At 41.9% G+C, this 20,858-nt stretch overlaps 1 protein-coding gene across 1 annotated transcript in view; it reads right to left on the minus strand.

The window, feature by feature from the left end:
* LOC132815981 (secernin-1-like) overlaps nt 1-20,858 on the minus strand; it is an 85,730-nt gene that overhangs the window by 2,111 nt on the left and 62,761 nt on the right. Inside the window, exons 4-7 of the mRNA XM_060825372.1 lie at nt 18,874-19,076; nt 14,947-15,150; nt 8,838-8,994; nt 5,773-5,953 (exon numbers count right to left, since the gene is read on the minus strand). Coding sequence (XP_060681355.1) covers nt 5,773-5,953; nt 8,838-8,994; nt 14,947-15,150; nt 18,874-19,076 — 745 coding nt within the window. The remainder of the gene's footprint in view (nt 1-5,772; nt 5,954-8,837; nt 8,995-14,946; nt 15,151-18,873; nt 19,077-20,858) is intronic.

The raw sequence follows: 20,858 nt of genomic DNA on the forward strand, positions 1-20,858 counted from the left end.
TTGCAAATGATCATAGCCATCTTCTTTTGTGTTAGTTTTGACTCCTGTGGGGCGATTCCCCCATTGCTTTCAATTTTGCTGAAGCCCTTTGATGTCACACTTAGTGAAAATGCTGCCTTACCAGCAAGGACAGAAACTTTTATCTCCTCAGAGCTTATTAAGCTAGATTAGTGGGCGGCACGGTGGCACAGTGGTTAGCACTGCTGCCTCACAGCGCCTGTAGACCCGGGTTCAATTCCCGACTCAGGCGACTGACTGTGTGGAGTTTGCACGTTCTCCCCGTGTCTGCGTGGGTTTCCTCCGGGTGCTCCGGTTTCCTCCCACAGTCGCAAAGATGTGCGGGTTAGGTGAATTGGCCAAGCTAAATTGCCCGTAGTGTTAGGTAAGGGGTAAATGTATGGGTGAGTTGCGCTTCGGCGGGTCGGTGTGGACTTGTTGGGCCGAAGGGCCTGTTTCCACACTGTAAGTCTAATCTAAAAAAAAAAAAAAATTTCAGTCTGGCTTGTCTTTTAGTGTATAGTGTTGGCTGTGAATAACATCAGCTAGGATCATAACAACTGCTATCAGATTTTGGGGATCTCAGGAAGAGCCCGAGATCAATCATCAGTTCACCAATCCTGGCTAAAGATGTTTGCAAAAACTTGATTTGCGCTTTACACTGAAGTGCTGGGCTTCACTAACACTGAAGGTTGCCAGATTTCTGAAAGCTTCGGTATCAGTTCGATATTGGATGTGGCAGAGTTCTGAAACTTTGATCTGATTTGTTGGGTGTGGCTTCATCAATAGCACACTGCTTCTGCTGGTTAGTATTAATTGGAGCTTTATTAACGAGCCATCTCATTTTTAGGTAGCCTGGTGCTGCTGGGGTGGCATAATTCTCTGTTCTCCTCATTTCAACATGTTAGTAAAATCTCTGTTTCATTACTTCCAAAACGCATTTCCAAATACTAGTGATTTATGAATAGCTCCCTTGATGACCCAGTGTATTTATCCACAGACCACAGAGGTCCCAGATTAGTAAAGGAGAGTTTTTTTTTTAAAGAAGAACCTCCTGAGGTTCTTGCTCCTGTTTGCCACCTGGGTCCATGTGCATGTGCTTGTAAATGGGTTCTCTGATTAAGGATGTTAATGGCAGGACAGAATTTGTGGCCATCACTAGTTTGCTGCATTGCTGTTGCTGCCATGCCACTGTCTTGGTCTGCACCAACTGATTACACAAATGACCAAGACAGAATTGATGCTGTTAAGGAAATTTTCAGGTAATTTTTAAATGACAAACTAACAGATGCAGACCTTGTAGTTTGTCTCTTTGGCTTTGCGGTGTCTTTAAAATTATATTCAAACTGTCCTTATCAAGTCAAGATTCTCTTCCCTATTATGTACTTAACTACATACTACAGTCCTTTAATACCAGATTAGTCTGTGCTCCACCGTTCCCTCACCAACCCAGCACTCCACACCAGACCCCTCACTTGAAACTCTATTCACAACTTGCTTTGCTTCAGAAGCCTCCTAAAATGCTTCTTTAACCAGGTTTTGGTCTCTCAATCTACTCTTTCAAGTTTTGTTTTGCATTAAGAATTTGTATCCAACATGCCAAACATCTCTCAATGACAATTCCCCGCACACTAAAGTGAAAAGACTACAGCCTGGTCACAGTGACTGAGCTACAATAAAGCCTGTCAAAGCAGATTTCTCAAACACTCTGGTGTGCAATGCTATGCATATAATGAGGAGATTGCCAAGTCTTTAAGATTTCAGTCACATTATCTGACATTTCAGTTTGCATTGGTCCCCTTGGCGATACAACCATATTCCTAATTATCTGCACAGAGTATAATCTAGGTTGCTGTGCTAAAAGAGTAAAAGTGCTTTCCTCAGCAACACTGATGTGCAGCAGGCTCAGAAACACCTAACTCCATCCCCTTGCTGTGGAAATGATTTTACCACAAACTCTTGAAGACATTCAAAGCAGTATTTTTGAGCGTGATTTGTGTGTAGTAACCACACAGTAATACACAACTGTGAATGACTTTTTATTGCTTTTCACAGACAATGCTATTCACTAAAAGACAGATAGAGATCGTCTTGTGTTTTGCTATTGTTAGAAGCTAAATAGCTAATTGTTAAGATGAGTTTTTTTTCCATTGTTTATCTGCAGATCAAAATTTAATATCAATAGAAATTATTGTTTTACAGCTTGGTGGTGGCTCCCATTTCACCTCCCTAAGGAAGTATCCTAAATTATTTGAGGCCTGAACTACAGGTAATACCTTGCCTAATGTAAAATAATGAGGAGACAGGTCCCAAATGTACCTCAGCCAGTGCAGAGCTTCAACCCCATGCATAGTGGGGTTGACATCATTAGGAACAGCATGTTCACCATCAAGACAAATGGAGCTCACCAGACACCTGGAAAGCCAGCAAATGTAAGTGAAAACTGCATTCAGCCTGTTGTTTTGGTACTGAATGCTGCTTTGATGCTAAAGTCATCTCCCTGCTGCACACACTGAATGTGCCCTTGGGAGTGGGGGGGTGGGGGGTTGGTTCCATGTGTCTGTCCATGCATGCGTTGCTTGACCTTTTGGATTGTGCTCCAGAGGGTTGCAAACTCAGCAGATTGAGACACCAATCAGGTCATGCTGAGTTGACGTAACTCGCCAGCTCACCACTTCTCATCGGACCTGGACCGGATTCTCTCCTAGCTAATCCCACAGCCGAGTCAGCCAATCTGATGAAGCCTCAATCCACCTACCCACTCATCCATCTGTCACAGTATCTGCTTTTTCAACTCCTACTCACTAACATACCGTTTAAAAATCCCATCTCTGTTCAGTGTGTTAGTAAATGAATTAATTTACCGGATTAAGGCAGTTTATGGTGTAAATAAAAAGGGGCACTGGCTTGGGTTGCCCAATCTTACCACTGCATATTCGAGGCCTCTGACACTGGAGGCTAAGTCCTGAAATGCGGGGAAGGGTGCAGGGTAAACATTTACAGAAACCGCAATCTGGTGGTGATGCTACCTTTGGATGATCTGGGCCATCATCTTTGGAGAAGAGACAGGAATAAATGTTTTTTAAAAACTCAAAGTTATCCTTTATGTTCTCTTGTTCAGTAAGTGCACATGGTTTGCTGGGATGCAATTCGGTACATAACAGGACCTCAGTGAGATGACCATTATGCATGGGCGTGTCTGAGAGGACCATTTCATCTAAAGCAATATTACATCCAGATGGAAAGCTTAGTGTTAAACCTCCCCACCACAACCAACACACACCCCATCAGCTGGAATTCCTTAATAACAGAGACAGAGAAGGAGATGGAATTGGAATACTTAGCGAAAAGTGTAATATGTTGCCACACTCCAGTACCATTGAGTTACAGCAGATATTAAGAGATGACTAAAGTATAATTAAAACAGAGCTCTTCCTTTCTGTGCCTGCTCGACATCAGGCTGGTGGTGGGGTTGGATCTTTCAGCCTGAAAGATACACCAGGAATCTGGCCCAAAAGCTCTCTACGGCAAGGAGTTCCAAAGAGCTCTCCACTCAGAGGAAATCAATCTTCATCTCAGTCTCAACCTGGTCCCCCTTTATTCTGAGATTATGACCTCTCGTCCTAAACTCTCCCAGGAGGGGAAACATTCACTCAGCATTTATCCTGTCAAACTCCTTAAGAATCCAATATGTCAGCCTGACTCCATCCACTCAGGCTTCTTTTGTCTAATTTAAACAGGCTTGGGTTTTTTTTCCTCTGCTTTCCACAGAGCAGATACCTCAGCACCAGACTGACAACACCCCTCTTCAAGAGGAGCAGGATACCATAAACCCTTCTTAAAGACACAGCTTATCATTCTGGTGACTGCTCGCTCTTCAGGGCACCCCTTTTGTGACAACAGTTCCCAACATCTCAAGTCACCCACTTCAGTTAACAACTGCCCACATTCTCCCACCCACTGGCATCAGACACATACCTGTCTCACCCCAGACTCATGACCCACCTACACTTCATTGCTGTACCTGTTGCACAATGGCACCTTTCACTGTAGCACTGCTGCTATTATATTGCCCTTAGTGTCCAGGATGTGCAGACTAGTTGGGTTAACCATGAGAAACATAAGATCGAGAGATGGGTCTGGGTGGGACGCTCTTCGGAAGGTTGGTATGGATCATTTGGGCTGAATGGCTTGTTTCCACTCTGTCAGGGTTCTAGGATTCATTTGGCCTCAGTCAGGGACTCTTGTGTAATGAAGTAATCGGCAAAGGGCACAAAGCGTAAGGCCTTGTCTCCCAATAACTATCCGATCCTTGATGGTTTGACATACTCCACCATACAATGGGGTATGGAGGATTTAGTAAGGAGGACCATGGAATGTCTCTGCATGGACTGTTGACACAGTATCCAGAGGCTGGCATCGAACCTGGGTCCCTGGCGCTGTGGGACAGCAGTGCTAACTACTGAGCAATCATGCCACCCTTAATGTTGACACACTGCCACCCATTTTTCAAACAGGGCCATGGTGGAGCAGATGAGGGCACAGTTATAATGGCAATTCGGATACTTGGCAAGGTCGGGAGCTAGGGTTGCACTATGGTCCAGACAGTGTGCTGCATAATCGGAGAACATGGTGTGCACAACTGGAACAGACAAGGAGGGGAATCTCCAGAGAAGGAAGATTAAATCATCGAGCAGGAGGAACATCACCTTCAACACGACAGCATGTCAGAATGTGGGTGCAGCATATCAGAGAGGATTTAATTGACACTTGGCTCCAATAGATAAGAGCTGGGTGCACGAATCACTCAGTAAATATAAATTTGTTACTGCTCAGAAAATAAATAGACCCAGTCCGTCCCCAGAAGCAAATGCAACTTCTGTTGGTTTGTTTCTTTCCCTTCATTTTAGCTGCTTTTGAATAAATGCAACGGTATTCAACTGTTTAAAGGCTTTCCAGTTTGTGATGCTCCCACATTGAACAATGGGCATGTGTTATACTAACTGGGCACTGGGGAATGAGTAGCACTCTTTTAGACAGGGTTGTTCACTGAGGCGATGACATGAAGGACAGGCAACCTGTACAGCTTAGGTAGCCGTACATACATAAACGTGCTCAAGTTTGTAATGACAGGTTAGCTACGCCATCTACGTACTCTTAGGAGCATTTAGTTTTAGTTCTGTTCCCACTATGTACACAGTGAAAGGCAACACCTACTGGATTTTTAAAATGACACCATCCCTAGGAATGCTGGGAGGTCCTGGTATTGGCAAGTACTTCTCCCTCTGGCAAGGAGAGAGTTAGGATGGGTGGGACAAAGAGGTGCAATGCACGGTAATGAAGTGTGCTTCGGGCAGTAGTCACAGAAAATTCACTAGATCACATGAAGAGACACCCTCCATGATCCTTAGTTGATTTCAGCCCAGCCTGTCCATTCAGCCTAACTTAAAAAAATCAAGTACGGGGAAAGAGTAAAACCTTTGACTGTTAGATCTAGTTCCTTGCATATACAGCTGTTTAATTAAAAGGCTTTGCTTAAAACTATTTTTAAAGCATTTCTGTAGCTGAAAGATAATGCCAAATTAAATAAACTTATATCCAAAAATATAATTTCACCTTAGAAGAAATAATTGATTTGTCTAGACTCCCATGAATACATCATTCAGTATAAAGGTTTATTATGAAAGTTACTGAGCGATCCATGAAAATCACTGAAAAGTAATTAAAAAGTGTCAACAAATTGAATCTAATGAAATTTTTAGCGACATATCTTACCTCTTCAGTTTCCATAACTGCTCTGGCACACTCATGAGCCTGATACAGCTCATGTCTACGGTCAATCGTGCTCTGGAAACGAGGTTGCTGCTTTACTGGGTCCTCATTACCAAAGCTCGGGGACTGTGTTTTAGGGACTGGCTTGACATTATCTACAAAGATGAAAGGTTTGAAGATGGACCTGAAGCAAACAAATCAGAGTTTTTTTTAATATTAGTAGTGGAACACACAGTCTCCTTTCAGTCTGCTACTTAACTCTAAGAAATACTGTGGACACACAATACAAGTGAAAATTGGTCAGCAATTTGCACAGGTTTTATGGCACTCTAAAATTAACCCTGGAGAAATGTATTTCTGAGCACAGTGCCAAAACTTGCCCCTTGGATTTGGTCACGGGCTGCAATTATAAACCTAGAAGATTCTGCTAAAACAGGTGGAGTGACAACATTAAAGTCTCATTACTAGAATATCTACAGAGTTAAAGCCCAATTTTCATATACTTTGTTGACCACATGAATCATTGGTACCATCAGACATCTAACCATTAAATATTTTCTTTAGAATTAATTCCAGAATATCATCAGACAACCAATCTGAAGAGAAATTTCAAAACTGCGGACAACTTCACTACTGCTTTTATATTAGAGAATCTCTGAAGGTATTAGAATTTAGAAATAACATTAGGTTGTTTTATATACTTGCCTTCCTGCAGAACTGAGCACTTCAGCTGGACTTGATTTATCATCACACAAGTTAATTGAGTTTACAAAAGAGTCTAGTTTTATGGATGGTCAGAAGAAAAACTGATCTTCCACCTCTTAATATTTTCTTGTAATATTTATTGCAGTTCCTTTACAACAGACTATAGTCCAACATCGTGGCACAATTTAGCTTTGGAAAATGATGGCAAAGGCAGAAAACAAATATTCGAACTTACACAATAGACTGAAAAATACCATTATTTGTTACACAGCAGATAGAAAAAGTACATCAAACAATCTAGAATAACAGGGCAAAGCCAAAACATCATGCAGACACCAAATAATAATTGCGTCCCTGCTTAAATACATTACTGACAGGTCTCAAGGTTTGTAGAAATGTTAAGGGCAATTAAAATAAATCAATCTCACTTCAGGGGCCTGATGGCAGTGGGAAAGTTCTGCAGTTTTATGTTCTTAGATTTTATACAGAGGCTGTTTTATCTATTGATTGCTGAATCACAGAAATGTAGAATTGTTACAGCTTGGAAGAAAGCCATTTGGTCTATTGTGTCTGTTCCAAATCCCCAAATAAGCACTTGGTGCCTTCAGGTCCCTTCTCCCTGGAACCCGGCAAAATTCTTCCTTTTCAGATATCAACCTAATTCCCTGTTGAATATTTCAACTGAATCTGCTTCCCCCACTCTCCCTGGCAGGGCAGTGCATTCCAGACCACAACCACTGTCTGCATTTAAAAAAGATTTTCTTCATTCATGTTTTAAAACGGTGCCCTCTAGCTTTCAATCTTTTCCCAAGTGAGAATGATTTCTCAAATCTACACTGTCCAGATGCCTCCAAATCTTCAGTGTTTTGCCCAAGAACAGTCCTGTCTTCTCCAACATATTTTTGTTACCACAATTCTTCATAAAGACTGGAATGCCTACTTGTGCTAGGATATAACAGAGTTTTACTACGATCACTGAAGGTGTTAACAGCATAAGTGTAGCTCTTCAATAATAAAATGCTGCCAAAACCTTGTAGTGTCTGAGGCTCTGAACCATGAAACAAATAAAAGTTAGGTTAGGTTGGTATTCTTTCTTTGAATGTAGCACTTAAATGCACTTTCAATTTACATTAGTTCAAATTCAGTGATAGGGTAGGACAATGAACATGTTCCAGTCAACTTGATTACTATTTAGCACAGTATGATAATTATAGGAGGTCTTACATTCAGACCAATGCCAATGACCATTGCTGGTTGTGCTCCCTGATCCTCATCAGTTCTCTTCCCCAAGCCCTCGCTGTGAGTAGCAAGAAAGAAGTGGCCTATAGAGTAACAATATGAAATAATAGACACACCGGCCAGCTGCAATGGCAACATGTGGGAAGGTGTGCTGGCCAGTGGGAAAATTGACAGATTTGCTCCAAAATAGTATTGATTGGGTCACACAACCCTGTGTGAGTGAATATGAAAAAACTTTAATGGGAATACACAATGCTATACACAAATACCAGCCTCATTTTACGTAATTTCAATTTAATGTGCTTTTAATGGGCCAACTTAAAAGGGAGAATGCATTGTAATTAACAAGAATTAACTCTGGTGATACAACCTCTATCCTTTACTTAAATTATCCCTACACAAAAAAATTATATTTCCCATTTATGACTCAACAGTTCCTGTCCCAACCAATTATGCATGTCTTACAATTAAATATCCAACTGTGTTGAGAGACTGAATTTTGACACACTTCATTCAGCAGATCATGTCCTCAGTTGCAGACTGAATATGCAATTTCAAATCACGAATGCAAATCCAGAGATGGATAGAAAACCAGACTTTTTAAAAAAGCAATTTACTTCTTGCACATATTTTACTTTTCCACTTCCCTGGTAGGCTTTTTGTGGCACTTTCACAATGACTTTTGTCTTTCTTTTTCTTCAGTCTTTGATCAATCATGTACTTCTATATAAACCACCATTATCTTACCAATTAGCCACATCAGTCTTATGGCATCAGTTGGCTTTGTAAACACAGACAGCACACAGACACACCCCTAATTCTGATTCCAACCTCACTTGGCATCCATACACTATAGTTTCAGGTCGTTTTTACCTTCCTAATCCAAGGATTTTGAAACCAGAGTTCCTATCATCTTAATAAAAATACTGAATCTGGAACCGTTGCTGTTAGTATGGTTCAGTCTCCCAAGGTCAAGCCAGAGGAGCCTAATACTTAGTCACCTTAAAGAAAAAGGCCAGAAATCATGGAAGTAGACATGTGGAACAAATGGTTACACGTCAATCCTTTGGTTAGATCTACTACCCTTCACTGAAGGCCAGCCAATAATTTGAAGAAGAACAAACCTTGCAGGATTGGGAGTGGCCGTGAAGGAGTGGATGCATGGTAAGCTGCTGCTCTGGGGAAGGATGGACACCATGCTCCCTGTGACAAGGTAAGAATTCAGATCCATGCTGTTTTTGTCACGTAGCACATTCATCATGGTTTGCATGGTGATGTTTCCTAGTCATAGGATATTCAGGAACCAACAGTTAGCGGAGACAAAAATTACCACATAAATCAAACATGCCATCTGAATACACTTTGTTTTTAGAAACTGTCAGTCTCTGCTAATATTAAGCTCATTATTAAAATATTACTACACAAAAACATCAGCTTTATAAGGCAGACTTTCTAACATTCCACTAGTGGAATATTAACCCATGTGTATGATTATAATATACTTCACATAAAAGTTGCCTTTGATTCACTAAGTACACATTCTATTGTTCCGATTTCGGGACAGGAATGCATAAATAACTGGTATCACTGCATTTAAAAAAAAAGAAATGCATAAGATGTGGCTTTTGTTGAGAAAGCCAGCAGGAACTGCTCATCCCTAATTGTACCACTGGAAGATCATGGCGCGCCACCTCCTTGAGCTGTTACAGTCCACGTGGTGTTTTATTGTTCAAGCATTCCAGGCTTTTGACAAAGTTGAAACAGTATGCAAAATGAAGATGTAGTGAATTGGTTGTCAGTAACAGTTTTCTGATATTCCTATTCAACACAACTTCACCTTGCGTGGAGAAAAGTGATGCAGACCCCATACTAAGATTGAAAGTCAGCTTCACTGTATCTCGGGTGAAAATGTCTCCAAATACAAACAGGACAAGTACTACAGTGGGAATAAGTCTGCAGTAACTTATTTGACTTCTGCTGCAGGAGACAAAGTTCAGAGATGCAAGTCAGGTACCAAATCGACACTGCAATAGCATTTGCAGAAATGCTTTTTGGATTATGGTTCCCTCCTCCTAGAGTCAGAGATGTACAGCATGAAAACAGAACCTTTGGTCCAACCCATCCATGCTGACCAGATATCCCAACCCAATCTAGCCCCAACTGTCAGCACCCGGCCCATATCCTTCCAAACTCTTCCTATTCATATACCCATCCAAATGCCTCTTAAATGTTGCAATTGTACTAGCCTCCACCACATTCTCTGGCAGCTCATTCCATACATGCACCACCCTCTGCATGAAAAAGTTGCCCCTTAGGTCTCTTTTCTATCTTTCCCCTCTCACCCTAAACCTATGCCCTCTAGTTCTGAACTCCCCGACCCCAGGGAAAAGACTTTGTCTAATTATCCTATCCGTGCCCCTCACAATTTTATAAACCTCTATAAAATGTCTTCCCTCAGCCTCCCAGGCTCTAGGGAAAACAGCCTCAGCCTGTTCAGCCTCTCCCTGTAGCTCAGATCCTCCAACCCTGGCAACATCCTTGTAAATCTTTTCTGAATCCTTTCAAGTTTCACAACATCTTTCCAATAGGAAGGAGACCAGAATTGCTCGCAATATTCCAACAGTGGCCGAACCAATGTCCTGTACAGCTGCAATATGACCTCCCAACTCCTCTACTCAATACTCTGACCAATAAAGGAAAGCATACCAAACGCCTTCTTCACTATCCTATCTACCTGCAACTCCACTTTCAAGGAGCTATGAACCTGCACTCCAAGGTCTCTTTGTTCAGCAATACTCCCCAGGACCTTACCATTAAGTGTATAAGTCCTACTAAGATTTGCTTTCCCAAAATGCAGCACCTTGCATTTATCTGAATTAAACTCCATCTGCCACTTCTCAGCCCATTGGTCCATCTGGTCATGATCCTGTTGTAATCTGAGGTAACCCTCTTCGGCTGTCCACTACAACTCTAATTTTGGTGTCATCTGCAAACTTACTAACTGTACCTCTTATGCTCGCATCCAAATCATTTATGTAAATGACAAAAAAGTAGAGGACCCAGCATTGATCCTTGTGGCACTCCACTGGTCACAGGCCTTCCATTTGAATAACAACCCTCAACCACCACCCTCTGTCTTCTACCTTTGAGCCAGTTCTGTATCCAAATGGCTAGTTCTCCCTGTATTCTGTGAGATCTAACCTTGCTAATCAGTCTCCCATGGAGAACCTTGTCGAACTCCTTACTGAAGTCCATACAGATCACATCTACTGCTCTGCCCTCATCAATCTTCTTTGTTATTTGTTCAAAAAAACTCAATCAGGTTTGTGAGACATGATTTCCCACGCCCAAAGCCATGTTGACTATCCCGAATCAGTCCTTGCCTTTCCAAATACATGTACATCCTCAGAATTCCCTCCAACAACTTGCCCACCACAGACGTCAGGCTCACTGGTCTATAGTTCCCTGGCTTGTCCTTACCACCCTTCTTAAACAGTGGCACCACATTTGCGAATCTTCAGTCTTCCGGCACCTCACCTGTGATTATCGATGATACAAATATCTCAGCAAGAGGCCCAGCAATCACTTCTCTAGCTCTCCACAGAGTTCTCGGGTACACCTGATCAGATCCTGGGGATTTATCCACTTTTCACCATTTCAAGACATCCAGCACTTCCTCCTCTGTAATCTGGACATTTTGAAAGATGCCACCATCTATTTTCCTACAGTCTATCTCCCATATCCTTTTCCACAGTAAATATTGATACAAAAAATTCATTTAGTATCTCCCCCATTTTCTGTGGCTCCACACAAAGACTGCCTTGCTGATCTTTGAGGGGCCCTATTCTCTCCCTAGTTACCCTTTTGTCCTTAATATATTTGTAAAAACCCTTTGGATTCTCTTTAATTCTATTTGCCAAAGCTATCTCATGTCCCTGTTTTGCCCTCCTGATTTCCCTCATAAGTATACTCCTACTTTCTTTACACACTAAGGATTCACTCGATCTATCCTGACATATGCTACCATCTTTTTCTTTACCAAACCCTCTCTTTCTTTACTGAAAATGTGTTGCTGGAAAAGCACAGCAGGTCAGGCAGCATCCAAGGAGCAGGAGAATCGACGTTCCGGGCATGAGCCCTTCTTCAGGATTCCTGAAGGGCTCATGCTTGGACGTCGATTCTCCTGCTCCTTGGATGCTGCCTGACCTGCTGCGCTTTTCCAGCAACACATTTTCCGCTCTGATCTCCAGCATCTGCAGTCCTCACTTTCTCCTCTCTTTCTTTAGTCATCCAGCATTCCCTATACCTACCAGCCTTCCCTTTCACCCTGACAGGAATATACTTTCTCTGGATTCTTGTTATCTCATTTCTGAAGGCTTCCCATTTTCCAGCCGTCCCTTTACCTGTGAACATCTGCCCCAATCAGCTTTTGAAAGTTCTTGCCTAATACCATCAAAATTGGCCTTTCTACAATTTAGAACTTCAACTTTTAGATCTGGTCTATCCTTTTCCATCACCTGCCCTGCCTTATTTCCCAACAGTAGGTCAAGTTTTTCACCTTCTCTACTAGGTACATCCACATACTGAATCAGAAAATTGTCTTGTACACACTTGAGAAATTCCTCTCCATCTAAATCTATGGCAGTCCCAGTCGATGTTTGGAAAGTTAAAATTCCCTACTATAACCACCCTGTTATTCTTACAGATAGCTGAGATCTCCTTACAAGTTTGTTTCTCAATTTCCCTCTGACTATTGGGGGGGGGGAGAGGGGAGGGGGGGGGGGTCTACAATACAATCCCAATAAGGTGATCATCCCTTTCTTATTTCTCAGTTCCACCCAAATAACTTCCCTGGATGTATTTCTGGGAATATCCTCCCTCAGCACAGCTGTAATGCTGTCCCCTTATCAAAATCACCACTCCCCCTCCTCTCTTGCCTCCCTTTCTATCCTTCCTGTAGCATTTGTATCCTGGAACATTAAGCTGCCAGTTCTGCCCATCCCTGAGCCATATTTCCATAATTGCTATGATATCCCAGTCCCATGTTCCTAACTATGCCCTGAGTTCATCTGCCTTCCCTGTTAGGCCCCTTGCATTGAAATAAACGCAGTTTAATTTATTAGTCTACCTTGTCCACGCGTGCCCTGACTGACTCACTTCTGTTCTCAACTGTACCAGTCTCAGATCAATCTCTTTCCTCACTATCTCCCTGGGCCCCCCCACCCCCAACACACACACACACACACACACACACACACACACACACACACACACACACACACACACCATACTAGTTTAAATCTTCCCAAGCAATTCTAGCAAATTTCCCTGCCAGTATATTAGTCCCCTTCCAATTTAGGTGCAATCCATTCTTCTTGTACAGGTCACTTCTACCCCAAAAGAGATTCCAATGATCCAAAAATGTGAATCCTTCTCCCATACACCAGCTCCTCAGACATGCATTCATCTGTTCTATCCTCCTATTCCTGCCTTCACTAGCTCGTAGCACTGGGAGTAATCCAGATATTACTTCCCTTGAGGACCTCCTTTTTAAATTTCTGCCTAACTCTCTAATCTCCCTTCAGGATCTCAACCTTTTCCCTTCCTATATCATTGGTTCCAATGTGGATAATGACCTCCTGCTGGCCCCTCTCCCCCGTGAGAACATTCTGCACCCTCTGAGGCATCCTTGATCCTGGCACCAGGGAAACAACACAACATTCTGCTTTTTCTCTGCTGGCCACAGAAACGTCCATCTGTACCTCTGACTACAGAATTGATCTCTTGGAAGCTGACGTACCCCTCGTTGCATTAGAGCCAGTCTCAATACCAGAAACTTGGCTGTTCGTGCTACGTTGCCCTGAGAATCCATCACCCCCTACATTTTCCAAACCAGCATACCTGTTTGAAATGGGTATATCCACAAAAGACTCCTGCCCTAGGTGCTGACCTCTCTTACCCTTCCTGGAGTTAACCCATCTATGTGACTGTATCTGAGACTTTCCCCCCTTTCCTATAACTGCCATGGATCACATATGGTTGCTGTTGCAAATTCCTCATCGCTTCTATCTGTCTCTCCAACCAATCCACACAATCTGATAAGATTTGCATCCAACAGCATTTATGGCAAATATAATCCGCAGTAACCCTTAAACTCTCTTTAAACTCCCACATCTGACAGGAAGTACATATCACAGCAAAGGCCATTTTTGTTCCTTCACAATCTACAGACCCAGAAAATAACACCGTCTTATTCCTCTACAAACACTGCCCCAGGTTAAATTAATAGCTATGGCTTATATTTTAAGTTTAATCCAGAGACTTATCTCCAAAAACATATAACCAAGAAAGAATCCACTATACTCACTACTGCAGCCTTTCTCTTGGACAGACTTAAAACAATGATTAACTTATCTGATTCTGTGCTGTGAACTTCACCCAACAGTTCCTCCAAGATTAGCTGTGAAATTCACTGTTTGTTAATTTTCCCAGATGCACTTTGATGTCCAGCAACACACGAATTCAAACAGCAAAGGCAGGTTCTCTCTCTGTCTCTGTCTCTCTCTCCTGCACTGTCCTCACCATGTGCTTCCTTTGTCTGCTCTTCCCCCTTTTAAAACTGCTGTTGTTTCGACTTTTTTTTCCCAAAGCTCCAAAACAATGCAACTGCATACAAAACGGTAATTGCTGCTCCTGGAATTCGAGGAAATCACCTCCAACACCTAAAATACCTCACAAAAAGGAGCAGCTCTTACAGCCAGAAATTTTCCCCATCCTCCATCTTGGATTACCCAGAATCCTGCCTGTAGATCAGATGGGAGATGTGAGAAGTACAACTGAGGTCCGCTAACATACTCTGTTTAAAACAGGAAAGTTCTATTTTCTTAAACACCCCAAATGCAGTTGTATCCTAACAATCCAGCCATTACTTTGTCAGAAGTCACCCGACACCAGGTCATAGTCCAACAAGTTTACTTGAAATCACAAGCTTTCAGAGCACTGCTCCTCTGCCACCTGATAAAGGAGCAGCGCTCCAAAAGTTTGTGATTTCAAGTTGGACTATGACCTGGCGTCAAGTGACTTCTGACCTTGTACACCCCAGTCCACCACTGGCATCTCCATATCCCAGCAGCCATTCCTTTGCAAGATTTTACTATCCCTTGAAACACAAACTATGCTAGCTAACTAAACAGTTCTCAATCCTATAAGCTTCATTGCAATGCTTTCACCCACCTGCATGTTTTTGCAGAAGTTCTTTGCCAGCACAAAAGTGATCCAAATCCTCATCTCCGCCTGGTAGTGAGAAAACTGCACTAAAGTTGAATTCTTCCTCTCCATTCCACCAGCCCTGACTCTGGGCATAACTTCTAAGCTCAGGGTGCTCTGCATCAATGTTGGTGGTGATAGACAATTGATTACAAATGCTTCTCAGGCCCTCTACAGAGGAAATAGATAAATTAAACACAAAAGCTTTATATTAATAGCTGGCTTTTATTAGCAAAAAAAAGAATGCATTGCGGATACTGTGAACTTTAAAGCACGGATTTAAACTATGTATTTGCTTTTGTACTGTTTATATGAACAGGTTATTAAACAGGTGCAATACATTGAGCAGAGAGAAAAAGGAACTTTCCAGCTTCAATGTCAGTCAGCCACATCCAGGAGGAGTAGAACGCACGGTGCGGTAACATATCAGTATGGATATAGGGCTGGTTAGAAAACAGTGTGAACAAATGGGTCCTTTACCTTTGGCTGTCACAAGGGTCAGTGCTGGGTCTTCACTTTTGGTAAGCGATTTTAATTGACTTGGATGAAGAGGCTGAGCTCAGTGTAATTAACAACAATTTGGATATAAAGTTAGCTAGGAAACTAAAGATAAGCAAAGGAGGATATAGAGGGAGCAGGATCTTCCCTGTGGGCACCCTGAATGCCACCAGACTCAATAGGAGTTATCAAGATATAATTCTGTGAGAACTAGTGACTTTTAAGAAGCAAATTAATAGAGAAAGGGTGAGATTAGGCAAGGTCTAGAAAATCGAGCAGGGTCTCATGTCCAAAGCAGGATATCAGGGCACGTGATTTAGAGACAGTCAGAGGGCAATTCAAGTTGCATCCAGTTTCTTATATTTCCCGGGGCAGCCTGTAGCTCCTGCTGCATTCAGACAGGCAAGGCAGCCATCTGGGTCGGTCACCATTGCTGTCTCTGAGGGAGCTCTGCTGCTAGAAGGCCACTCCTTCAAGGAGATTAAACTGGCCCATGCTATCTCAAACTGCAGGACAGCTGACAAATCTTAGTTGGCAGGAGAAAGTGAGGACTGCCAATGCTGGAGATCAGAGTCAAGGAAAATGTGGTGCTGGAGAAGCACAGTCAGTCAAGCAGCATCCGAGGAGCAGGAGAGCTGACATTTCAAGCATAAGCTCTTCATCAGGGATGTGAGGACATAGAACATTACAGTACAGTACAGGCCCTTCAGTCTTCGATGTTGCACTGATCTGTGAAACCAATCTGAAGACCACATAACCTACACTATTCCATTTTCGTCCATATGACCATCAATGACCATTTAAATGACCTTAAAGTTGGCGAGTCTACTACTGTTGCAGGCAGTGCGTTCCACACCCCTGCTAGTCTGAGTAAAGAAACGACCTCAGACATCAGTCTTATATCTATCATCCCTCAATATAAAGCTATGCTCCCTCTTGCTAGCCATCACCATCAGAGGCAAAAGATTCTCACTGTCCACTCAATCTAACCCTCTGGTTATGTTATATGTCTCAATTAAGTCAGCTCTCCACCTTCTTCTATCCAAAAGTTCCTGATGAAAATTTCAGTTGGTCTCCTACAATGAACATTAAGTGCCTGCAGCATACAAGTAGGGAGCTCTGTCTTCTTTGCCCAGTTTCTGGGTATTTGCCATGGACAAGATGGAGCCTGGGAACTCGCACGCAGACTGGGGGCACTATTTTTAACGTCTGCCTGACTCTGGTCCCAGCTCCAAATCGGGCCTGAACATTTGGTGCAAGCCATCTCTACAGGGACACAGATAAGTTTCAAAACTGACCAGGCTGGCAGATAGCATATGACAGTGGAGTTTTCTTTTAAAAAGAAGTTCTATTTCACAGGATGAGAGTGTCGTAATAAGTCAGCATTTGTTGACGATCCGAAATTACCTTTGAAAATGTAATGTCAACCAGCTTTCCTGAATTACAGCAGTCCATGTGGTTAAGTTACAACAAGCAGGGGTGTTAGGGAGGGAGCTTCAAAGTTTTGACCTAGTGACACTGAAGGAATGGCATTATGGTTTCACATCACAAAGGGCTGTGAGTGCTCAGTTATTGGAGTAAATTAAAGGTCAATATTGGAAGGCTTTTAGATTCCTCAGGGTGACAAGACACACTGGGATTGAGCAGGAAATGGAGTCAAGTTCAAGGATCAGCCATAATCTTATTAAATAGTGAAGCAGACATCTGGCCCATACTTGCTGCTGTGTCTTTTGCTCTAATGTATTGCTGCAGCACCGAAGGAGGCTATTTGACCCCTTTTGTCGATAATACTTATTCTAGCTCATTGGCATAAAAGAGGTAGTACAATGATCTTAAATAGGTGCACAATCAATCATTTTGTTAATACACAGTTAAAGTAGAAAGTAGGAGAAGCAGAACTCTTACTGCTAGCTGCTATTAACCAATCCTTGCTGGAAATAAACAACATGGTTCACACCTCAAATTCAACAGCAAAAATCTGTTGCAACCGACAAAAGAAAGCTAAATGTAGCAATAAAAACATCCAATTCATAGATCATGTTATTAACACTGAATTTTAATTTAAACTGGAAAAACAAGCTGCTTTTTGACTGCGTATAATGGAGGGAGACAGGTTAGTGGGGTTCAGGTTTTAGCCAGGCAGAGCTTCTGAGCACTTTAATGCCACTTTCAATACTGCGTTGAAATACTGCTGCACTTTTCCAGCAACACATTTTCAGCTCTGATCTCCAGCATCTGCAGTCCTCCCTTTCTCCTCAATACTGCATTGTAATTGCACTCCATATAACATCAAGTTTCCTCTTCTAGGAAACAGACTTAAGATATACATTACTTTCACACTTGTACAAATGTGAAGATCACTTCATCCTGATGCTATAAGTAGTGTGGTGTAAGCGTGCTTTAAGATTCTCATTTTACTACAGAACTAACAATCCTGAAGAGGTCACATCACTAAGCCAGTTATTGAATTTTTAATATGCTGCTGCCATTAATACCAAAGGAAACAAGATACATTTTAAATCAATTTTTTAAAATAACTATGTACTGGCATCTTGAAATGCTCACAGTGCAAAAACATCATTTGAAACACACACACCCCCAACAACAAATTTCCATGGACTTATGGATGATGTGTGCCTGCTGTCTATGCAGGAATACTGTTTTTTTTAAATCACAGCCATCTTTGATGCATCTTATACACTGATTGTTGTGGAAGAATTACTCAATGTTCTATAAACAATTACCAGGAGATGCAGGAAATCCCACATGAAATTAAACTTTAATCTTGCAAAATTAAAGCCATGGGAGCCAACAAAATGTCTTCCCTAGCCTCCCCACAAGCTCTTTGTTCTCCTCCAGTTTATACAATTTGTTGGTCCCGCGTTTATTGGATAATATTAGCATAGCCAATCATGCTGGCCTGTTTTGTCTTTCTAAACTAATCGTCATTTGCCACACTGGTTCCCCCCATCACATTTAACCTACCGCATTACAACACTATCACCTTCAGCATTAGCTCATCTCCCAGTGATGACCTATCACAAAGCACGACCATTCTGTGTTGCTGGAGCCCTGTAACATGATCCAGGGCATACACTGCAACACTAAGTTAACTACATAAATGCTAGAATAACTTCCATATGATCCAAGACAGCAGATTATAAAAACACAGGAGCTTATGATGCTGGAGCTAAAAATGTGATCATTTGATGAAAGAATGGAATTAATCACAGAACAAATGTTGCGCTTGCTTGACATTGTACAATGCTCACATTCTATTCAACTGAAATACAGCTTTGCTTTCATATGCGATGGTGAATGGGTACCACACCATATCGATCACACTTCGGTTGTTAGTTTTTGTGTCAACCACGATCCCAGATGAAAACTACCAACCTGTGATTTTCTCAGCAGCCCAATATTTGCCGGCAGTTTCCAAGACCCAGGCTTCTGTTCTGTCCACAATGAGAAATGTACTGTGGAAAGCATGGAGCATGGCTCCATCTTCAAAATTATTGCCACCTTGTCCATGTTCTTTTAAAAGAGACACTATAATATCGAAAGCCTCTTTCGCTGTAGTACCTCGCTCCAACCCAAGCCTGTGGGAAAGGACAAAGACATACAAAACACAGGCTTGACAATTGATAATTAGCATAACACATTCTTACAAGAATGTTAAGACGCAAAGTACAGAAGTGCTTTTAACCTCATTTTTAAAATAAAACTTGTTCTCCATGGTGCAGTGGCCAAGGCAGACTTCAAAAATAAGATTAAAGATGTTAAAACTACTTTAAAATGCAAAAAGAGAAATCTGTCAACATACCATGTTTAGTATGTCAAAGTCTGTGCATTTTTTGATTCAGAGTAAAAGACAGAGATCACAGCTCCACGATTGGTCCAAATTTGTCAAAGAGGCTGCTGGCTTCTTGATGAGAGAAGAGCGAGCATTTTGCCAAAGCTCTAGAAACTTGAGAGATCATTCCCTGCGATTTTGAGTGGGTAACTGTCAATTCATTTAATTTTTTTATTCACTCACAGGATGTGGGGATCTTTGGCTCGGTTAGCATTTATTGCCCAAAGGGCAATTGAGTGTCAACCGCATTGATGCGAGTCTGGAGTAACACATTAGCCAGACTAGGTAAGGAATGTAGACTTTCTTCCCTAAAAGGACATTAGTGAATCAAATGGGTTTTTCCAGCAATCAACAATGGTTTCATGGTCATCATTAGACACTTAATTCCAAATTCTTTATTGAGTTCAAATTTCTCCATCTGCCATGATGGGATTTGAACCCGGGTCCCCCAGGGCCATTAGTATCCAGGACTCTATTACTTACTTGGCTTTGTAAGAAGTAGTATCAGGATACCTGTTGCATGCAATTTTTCAGAAAATACTTAATCCTGAAATAAAATTTAAAAGTTTCACATTGGGCTACACCATAGATGACAGATACTGCATGTGATATGTTGTCTTCAGGATAAAAGTACCAAAAAGAATGTTGCGACTTGCTTTGCCTGACAAAGTGAACAAATGTAATGGGTCACTGTAGTTTGAATAGCATTGCTATTTCATGTAATTTACATAAATTAAGTACTCGATAAGGAACATCTATAATTTCTAGACCTATCTTTATTCAGATTCGGCAAAACATTTTGCAAAGTTAATTAAAAGTACAAAATACTTTGAGTAAAATATGACTGAGTTTAGAAAACAAATTAGTTATCTGGAGGCCCGTCACAGTGGTGTGCCACAAGGATTGTTGCTGGGTTCACTGCTTTTTGTCAGTTATGTAAATGATTTGGAAATGGACATAGGAGGTACAGATAGTAAGTTTGCAGGTAATGTCAAAATTGGCAGCATAGTGGACAATGAAGAAGGTTACCTCAAACAACAATGGGATCTTGATCATTTGGGTCAATGGGCCAAGGAGTGGCAGATGGCATTTAATTTCGATAAATGTGAGGTGCTGTATTTTGCAAAGACAAATCAGAGCAGGACTTATAGACTTAATGGTAAGGTCTTGGAAGTGTTGCTGAACAAAGAAACCTTGGAGTGCAGGTTCATAGCTCCCTGAAGGTAAAGTCCCAGGTAGATAGGATAGTGAAGGCGGTGTTTGGTATGCCTTCCTTTATTGGTCAGAGTATTGAGTAGAGGAGTTGGGAGGTCATGTTGCAGCTGTACAGGACTTTGGTTAGGCCATTTTTGGAATAGTGTATGCAATTCTGGTCTCCCTCTTTATAGAAAGGATGTTGTGAAATTTGAAAGGGTTCAGAAAGATTTACAAGGATGTTGCTAGGGTTGGAGGATTTGAACTACAGGGAGAGGCTGAATAGGCTGGGACTGTTGTCCCCAGAGCATCGGAGGCTGAGGGGTGACCTTAT

Source organism: Hemiscyllium ocellatum, chromosome 5 (genome assembly GCF_020745735.1).
Source record: "Hemiscyllium ocellatum isolate sHemOce1 chromosome 5, sHemOce1.pat.X.cur, whole genome shotgun sequence".
Lineage (NCBI taxonomy): Eukaryota > Metazoa > Chordata > Chondrichthyes > Orectolobiformes > Hemiscylliidae > Hemiscyllium > Hemiscyllium ocellatum.